At 41.3% G+C, this 8848-nt stretch overlaps 1 protein-coding gene across 1 annotated transcript in view; it reads left to right on the top strand.

The window, feature by feature from the left end:
• FLI1 (Fli-1 proto-oncogene, ETS transcription factor) overlaps positions 1-8848 on the top strand; it is a 144546-nt gene that overhangs the window by 132977 nt on the left and 2721 nt on the right. Inside the window, exons 6-8 of the mRNA XM_004714173.2 lie at positions 2380-2445; positions 6461-6520; positions 8346-8393. Coding sequence (XP_004714230.1) covers positions 2380-2445; positions 6461-6520; positions 8346-8393 — 174 coding nt within the window. The remainder of the gene's footprint in view (positions 1-2379; positions 2446-6460; positions 6521-8345; positions 8394-8848) is intronic.

The raw sequence follows: 8848 nt of genomic DNA, 5'->3' as shown, positions 1-8848 counted from the left end.
GAAGGCACCCCAGGTTCCAAGCATGCACCACCCACTAATTTTCTTTGGTGGTCACAACTCCCTCTCTTCTGCTCACTTTTCTCTCTCCTTTTATCTTCCGTAAAATAAAAGATATTCCAGACACACCCCAGGAAACGCCCCTTTACATCCGATAAAGTCTATGATCGGATTAAAGATGTGGTGTTCCACCCTTAGTCCACTTCCACTGATTGGCTTGTCACATCAGATCACACTATGGAGGATCATTACAAAACTACTAACGTACCTAATTACACAACCATTCAACCAGAGACTCAGCCCCGTCAAGTCGAGCTATATTTTTCCAGAATACAATTCAATTCATGACAACCCCTCTACTTCAATCTTGCAGTTCCACCCAAGTGTGTTGTCAAACATTAGCTCCACAGTCTTACGACCCCACTCATGCTTGTCCTGGCTTGCCCTGCTTATTGTCTCTTCTCCCCAGAGGTCTAACTCATGTCACATTGTCCCCATGAAATTCTCTTCCACCCCAATGACACTTACTTCTCCTTCCTTAGCCTTCGACAGTCCTTCATAACCCTACAACTCCTTTAGGACATGGCCCAACTTCCTCATCCCCTTAGTTATCTTCTTGCATTTTATGCACGGACAGGGCGCTTATTTCATATTCCCTCACAACCACGATAAGACCAAGCACACAATACATGGAAGAAGTCTGTTCCAAATACATTATTGGAGGCTTAGCCATTACCCTCATCCCCCAAAAGAAAACCCATTAAAGAGTCTCCATTTTCCTTTTGCTTCTATCAGCACTAGACACACTTCCCAGACCTCTGCAATACAGCCCAGAAAACACCCATTAGCGCCTCCACCCCAAACTTGTAAACAAGTTGCTTTTTCTGTTTGTGTGTTTAACATTTTTTTTTTAATTTTGTTTTTGTAAGAAGAAGAATCTATTTACAGGTAGAACTGTGAGAGGAAAGGTCAAATGAAATACAAACAGGCGGAGTACATGAGTTGAGCTCCGTTTCTCTCTTTCTCTTTTTCCCCCTTTCTCTGCCCTTCCTCTCAATCCCATCCCCCGCACTTTCTGTTTTGCCTTTTCATGCCAATTGCTAAAGACTGTAATTTGAAAACTGAACTGGCTTTTCCAGAGCCATGAGGAATGCGCGTCTGCACGTGGATTTTTCCACAAGAAAAATGTCCTTGTCTCTTGGTTCTTCTTAGCCAGAAACCATGAGGGCAGGCACTCGGATGAGTCCATACATCTTCCTCTCTCTCCATTCGCATTTGTCTGAGAGGCTGGGGATGGGGTGGAAGGGAATGGTTTGTGTTTCACCCTGTCAGACAATTGTTTGATGAGGTTTGTCCTCCATTTGTTTGGAGGGTTTTATGGTTTCTTTGTTGTTCATGGAAAGACTTTGAAAGTCATAATTCCGTGTCCTTCGGCTCTTCCACTATCCCTGCTCAGTGTCTCAGCAGAAGTCACCCCAAGAGACAGACAAAAAGAGATATTTCCAGCTAGCTAGTTACATATTGAGTTCAGCATGTCCGCCAGTGAATTCTTTTAAGAAAGAAGTTTGGGTCACAAATGCTCAAGTTCGATGGAGAATTCTGCAAGGTCATCTGGAGGCGTGCTCCCAGGCACTTCTGGGGAGCAAGCAGCTTTCTACCCACTCATGTCATGACTCAACTCTGTTTTTCTCCAGATCTCTAGCCCTTTCATTTCTCTGTGGTCGTCATAGCCAACCTTCTCCATTTCCAGCAGAAATCCTTAAGAGGCTTCAGCGAGCTGACATGTGCTCCCACCTCAGAGCGTCTCTTGGCATCAACGTGCAAGGCTCCGTGCAGCCGCCTACGGACCCTCCTTATCCTGGGCTTTGAACCATCCTGCCCCTGGCCAGCCCTTTCCAGTCTCCTCAGAATTGCTACGAGTGCCTTCTCTACCCAGCTGTGTTCTCCCTCTGTAGCCTTGTGTTAGACTGTAATTATAGAAAGCATTATTTTAAAAAGCTTTCACATGTGTTCTTATTTGGTAATTACCACACCTCATAGCTAAATAAACTATTTGATTTTTAAAATTTATATTAAAGTGAATGGAGACTCAGAGAAGTCTTACATCCCGGTTTGTGAGCTAATTCTCTGTCTTCAAATTTAAGATTCTTCCCATAACTTTGGCTCCCAAATAAGACTAAACTCACTTCAACATCACTGTATCACTTTCTTTGACCGCCTCCACCCCCATTCCTGAGGGAAGAATATGCTTCTTGAGTTTAGTGATGTTTTTAAAATTATGACAGAATTAAATTAAGTTTCTTCTGACCATCAAGAGGAATATTTCATGCCGCCTTTCTCAAGAGCAAGAAATACTGATGTCCCTCAATTTGTTTTCATTAGATCCTTCTTACGACTCTGTCAGACGAGGAGGATGGGGGAATAACATGAATTCTGGCCTCAACAAAAGTAAGTGCGTGTCATGGGAGGAAAACATTTTTCTGAGGTCAGGGGAGGAGAATGTGGTCACAAATGGAGGGCGGAGGTCATACTTTTAAGGAAAATTTGGAAGTTACAAATGAATGCCCAAACAATAACCAAGATCCCTTTTAGCCGTATGTGTCAATTATTCTGCACACACCACTTGGCACTGTGGAGTTCCATATGGACTGGTCCCTTAAACCTGGGAGGGGAGCCATTCCCACAGAAAACTGTGTTCCCTTGGGTGAGATCAGGATGAATTTGTGGATCGTGAACTACTGGAGTTAGCTCTGGAGCATTAACTCACGGGAAGACAGGACTTGGGCCTGTGGAGATGGGGAGAGAACACGCTCCCAGAGAAGTGGTTCTGAGGGAAAGACCTACATGGCCTGAGAGTAAGTTAATTCCTAGATTTCAGGCTGTAGGAAGGCAAAGAAGCCTGGAAAGGTCAGTACAAAAGCATCATAAGGCATACTGTGGTGGTAGACCTGAATTCTGTAGTCTTTAAGGGGTCATGGACGTTCTGTGAACAGCAAAGTGAAATGGTTCAGGGAGATTGCTGTTGTTATTAGGGGCTATCAAGTCAGTTCCAACCCATAGCGACCTTATGCGCAACAGAAAGAACACTGCCCAGCCCAGAGTCCTCCTCACAGTGGTTCCTATGTCACAAACATGACGTCAGTCCATCTCATCGAAGGTGTTCATTGCCTTCCTTGTCTCTCTACCAAACATGGTGACTTCTCCAGGGACTGGTCTCTCCTGACAAAATGTCCAAAGTATGTAAAACAAAAGCCTCACTGTCCTTGCTTCCAAGGAGCACTCTGGCCATATTACTTCCAAGACAGATCAGTTTGTCCTCTTAGCATGGTCCTTTGTCCACAGAACTTTCAATATTCTTCTCCAGCACCACAGTTCAAATGCATCAGTTCTCCTTTGGTCTTCCTTATTCATTGTACCAACTGTCACATGTATAGGACACATTTGAAAATGCTGTGGCAAAAAACAGAAAGAAAATACCATGGCTTGGGTCAGGCTCACCTTAGGCTTCAAAGTAATATCCTTGCTTTTTAACACTTTAAAGAGGTCTTGTGCAGCAGATTTGCCTATTGCAATGCATCTTTTGATCTCCTAACTGCTGCTTCCATGAGCATAGCTTCCAAGCAAGACCAAATCCTTGATAGCTTCCACCATTTCTCCACTTATCACAATGTGTCCTATTGGTCCAGTTGTGTCGGTCTGGGTCTTTTTGGGAGACAGCTACTCAGCCACCGAACTGAAAGAGAGGCATATTTGTACCCATTCCAAAAAAAGATGACCCAGCAGAATGCTCAAACTGTAGAACAATATCATTGATATCGCATGCAAGTAAAATTTTGCTGAAGATCATCCACCCACATCTGTAGCAGTATATTGGCAGGGAGTTGCCAGAGGTGCGGAACAAGGGTTATCAATGCTGATGTTAGGTGCATCTTGGCTCAAAGCAGAGACTATCAGAAAGATGTTTACTTGTGTTTTATTGACTATGCCAAGGCATTCAACTAGGTGGATCATAAACTATGGATAACTTTAAGAAGAATAGGAATTCTAGAACACTTCATTGTGCTCATTCAGAACTTGTACACGGATCAAGAACCAGTTGTGTGATCAGAACAGGGGAATGTGACATGGTTCAAAATCAAGAAATGTGCGTGTCAGAATGGATCCTCTCACCATACTTATTCAATATGGATGCTGAGCAAATCCCTGGCTTATATGAAGAAGAGTGCGGCATCAGGATAGGAAGAAAGTTTATTTAATAACCTGTGATATGCAGATGACACAACCTTGCTTGCGGAAAGTGAGGAGAACTTGAAGCATTTGCTGATGAAGATCAAGGATTATAGCCTTCAGTGTGGATTACATCTCATTGAGATTAAACTGACCTAATAGTATATCATAGGTCAGTGGGAAGAGAGTAGAGGGGTGAAGGTGTCAATATAATGAAACTATACACCATGCAGAATTAAAATCAAGAGGAGCCTAAACTTCTCAACCAAGAAACCAAATTCCATGGGGTATTTGGTTATATATCGCCACCTCGGCAATTCCTCTTTTTTGGGTGTAAATATATCTATCACATAAATTGTGCCACTTCAAGCTTTTCCATGTGTACAGCACATTGACAGAAATTATAGTAATCAGACAGGCAACTCTATCCTTGTCCAATGCATTTTTCTGTACACTGTAAACTAAGTTTATAAGACATCCTAGTTAATTGACCTAATAATCTATTTAGTGCTTCTATTGTACTTCCTAACTCATATCTAGGATCTTCAAAGCTTGAAAGTAGTCATCCAAAGCACAATTGATATCTATTTACCTGGAGCAACAGAGAAAGTAGATGAGTCAGGAACAGGCAGAATAAATGAAATGTGTGTCGAATTGTCTCTGTGAATATACCTTATTTTACATAAGATCAGAACTGGATGGTGCCTGGTTGTCATTACTGAATATTTTGATCAATGATTCTATAGAAGAATCTTTATCCAATGGGAAAATACAGGGCAGGCTTTCAAATTTTCTTGGATTCAAGACTTTCTGCAGCCATCGAGTCTAAATGAATCCCCAAACTATTATCGCAAAATAATCTTTAAACTTTCAAAAAATACCCCCTGCAGTTTTCTTAAAATCAAAAGCAATTACTTAGCTGGACTAGTAAAGAGAACCTGCCTTGGGCATTGTGCTCTTTCAAGACCGATAGCTGTAGAATTGACAACAGTGAGTGGAAAAATTAGGTAGTAACCAGACGAGGCAGTGAATTTATGCTAATGGAGGAGGAACACCCCAAAAAGGAGGGTGAACATGATTGCACAACTCAAATAATGTAATCAGTGCCACTGAAATGTGCATGTGGAACCTCGTGTTAGTTTGTGGTTTGTTTATTCCCAACAACAGTAACAAAAGACAAAATAAATTATTAGTAGATTATTAAAGTAGAGCTGAGAGGCTGAGAACAAAAGGAACATTATGTGAAAGATACCACAGAGGGGACTCATGAAACATGGAAATACAGGAAGCAGGTGATTCCTTATCAAATGTTCTCTTCAAATGTTCTCAAATTGATTATGGTCATGATTGTACAACTCCTTTTTTTTTTTTTCCTTCCATGTCTCCATTTTATTTTATCTATTTATTTATTTTAAAAAATCATTTTGTTGGGGCCTCATACAACTCTTAGCACACTCTATACATCCATCCATTGTGTGAAGCACATTTATACAAATGTTGCCATAATCATTCTCAAAACATTTGCTTTCTACTTGAGCCCTTGGTATCAGCTCCTCATTTTTCCCCTCCCTCTCTGCTCCCCACTCCCCCATGAACCCTTGATAATTTATAAATTATTATTTTGTCATATTTTATACCATCTGACATTTCCCTTCACCACTTCTCCGCTGTTTTTCCCCCAGGGAGGAGGTTATATGTAGATCCTTGTAATCGGTTCCCCCTTTCTACCCCACCTTTCCTCCATCCTTCCATTCTCACCACTGGGCCTGAGAGGTTCATCTGTCCTGGATTCCCTGTGCTTCCAGTTCCGATCGATGATTGTACAACTCTTCTTGATATGACTTGAACTATTGAATTGTATGATATGTGGATGAAGCACCAATAAAACTGTTTTAAAATGTTATTTTCTTCTTGAGGACACCTCAATTTCTTTAAAAAAAATTAAACTCACAGTACAGATGCCATCAAACATGCTGTGGCATACGTTTCATCTTTTTTAGTTGCTTGTTTATTGCTATCACCGCCATTAAAAGGTAAGCTTTATCAGGAACAACTTGTTCATTGTTGAATAACCATCTTCTAAAAAAGTGCCCACACATAATTTAGAAAAATATTGATGAATAAAAGAATGAATGGAAAGGCAAGTGTGTTTTCCTGGAAGACATTTGGTAAGATTTTTCTTTCCTATCATGGAAAAAGTCCCCAATGCATCGTATTTCTTTTCCTCTTTCCACAGGCCCTCCGCTTGGAGGAACACAAACTATGAGCAAGAATACTGAGCAACGACCCCAACCAGGTAACTCTCCAGGCATGTGTCCTCTTCCCTTTGCTTCCTGCACAGCTGTTGATGCCAAGGGCCACCGAACGGAGGACATAAACAATGTATTGTGTTTGTTCTCACCTTTCTCTCCGATTACACAATACTCCCTATGACCAATCCATGAATTAAGCGAGATATAAGGAAGGGTTAAGACTGTACCGAAACAGGTAGAAATGTATTAAATTTTAGAAAGAAAACGAACATAGACATTAAGTATTCCAATGCCTCACTTAGTAAAATAATGGAACTGAGGCCCAGAGAGGTACAGTGACTTGCTAAAAAGCCATTAAGTCTGTCTTTTGAAAGAACTGGAGCTATAACCTCAGGATCCCAAGTTTCTGCCAAGCCCTTTGTGTGTCACTAAACCTCGCTTTTACCTTGTGATGTATCTGGCTAACAGTTAAGGTGATTCCTTATCAAATGTTCTTTCAAAAGGGGGGGGGGTGATTTTTAAAGCCACAAACTTGAGCTAGATAGAACATTGAGATACAGAAGTAGCTACCTAACGTAGGACATAACAATATAGTCCTATGGTTTCTTCTCTCTGCTTGAATACTACTAGCACCGGGAGTCTACTACCTAGTTAAGCTCAGTGCCACAATTTTGAGCCCAAACCCACCTCTCTATAACTTTCGCTCAAATTTCCTACTTTTACTTCCAGGAGGAAGCTTCCTCTCTTTGGGGAAAATGCGCTCCATATGCCCATCTCTGCTCTATTTTTTCTATGTGTGACAATTGAGAGGACGGCTCTAAAACAGGCATTTTTGTTTAGGAAGGACATTCTCCCTCTGCACCTAAGACAGAGCAAGACAAAAATCGACCTGCATTTTGTCAGCAATATTAAGAAAGAACTTGTTTACTGTGAAACATGACAAGTCAGACTTGCAGAATTTTAAAGGCTTTCCAACAACAAGATTAGACATTGCCTGTCAAAAATATTTTAGTTGTGTGAATGGGAATGAGTGGACTAAGTAGCCATGAGAATTCCCCAAGCTAATGGATGGTTCAAACCAAATATTCTATTGATTGGAACAACTATATAGAATAGTTTTGCAAAATATTTGAGAACATGCCTAGGCTGATTTCCTTAACTGAATGTCAGTAGACAAGCCTCACCTTAACCAATATTACCAAGTTTATTTTTTTTATGGATAAATAATCACGTACATTTAAAATCAACTGAGATTTTAAGAATAGTCATTTTCTAGCTAAAGTACAAATTCTGATGAGTGTGGACATTTCCAAGCTTAAAATCACCGGGTGTTGGACTAAAAGGGACCTTAGAGATCCAGTCGTCCGACCCATTCATTTGGCAGATGAGAAAACCGACATCCAGAGATGGCTCAGTGACTTATTGAGTTGATGACATGGCTGAGGAAGAAGCCACACTGCTTATTTCCAGTGGTGTGCCACGTCAGAGAAAGAATTCCATTTGACTTTCACTAAACACATTGAATACACTATCCTTTGTTTGTTCCTTGTGAGTAAAGATTCGCCAGCTCCTGTCCAAAATTGTTCATGGCCTTTTGAATGACAGTAGTCACTATTAATTTTAGATGCCTCAAATAAAAAAGTGCTGCCACGATACCTAGGTTGTTTCTGTAATTATTGGGATGGAGACCATATCTGTGATTAAGATCTCTCAAATGTACGTGTTGAAAACGGTATAGTTTCCTAAAATCGGACTTTTGCATGATATTGAAACAAAAGTGTAGACTTTGCGGGGGGGTTGTTATTATTGATGCCATTGTTTTTGTATTTCTGAAAACAGTGAGACAAAATTCCCTCTTGGTTTCCTTAGATCCCTATCAGATCCTGGGCCCGACGAGCAGTCGCTTGGCCAACCCTGGTAAGTCCATCTGGGCCGGCAAAAGCTTTCTTTTGAGAATGTTCGATTGCTTTATGAGATCCCAGAGACCTGATGCAATCCAAACACACGATTGGGGAGTAGCATGTATTTATCTCCTTGAAACGTACTCTTAGCGTATGCTTCCATTGTGTGCACATGAGAGATCAGGGCTTGTTAGCAGGTGGCAATGTCCTTTCGGTGAGGATGTTTCTGGAGGACAAATAAGAGTCCTACTATCTATGTGCCACTGCAAGTGAGTTAATGACAGAAGTTACAGGTATGCGCTGCACTACGGAAAGATTAGGAGAAAGGAAACACTTCCAATGAGCTCTCGGTTGCCTCCTGGATGCAAGGAACAAGTGGATCAATCTTCCCAGAGCGCTTACTTCTTGACTTCAGAAAGTGCTGCAGAGGGGTCTGGCTACATGAAAGAGGTGTAGGTGTGTTTCTGAGAA

Source organism: Echinops telfairi, unplaced genomic scaffold (assembly GCF_000313985.2).
Source record: "Echinops telfairi isolate 266 unplaced genomic scaffold, ASM31398v2 ScPeMD7_7465;HRSCAF=8503, whole genome shotgun sequence".
NCBI classification, from domain to species: domain Eukaryota; kingdom Metazoa; phylum Chordata; class Mammalia; order Afrosoricida; family Tenrecidae; genus Echinops; species Echinops telfairi.
This window is presented reverse-complemented; position numbering and strand designations above follow the sequence as displayed.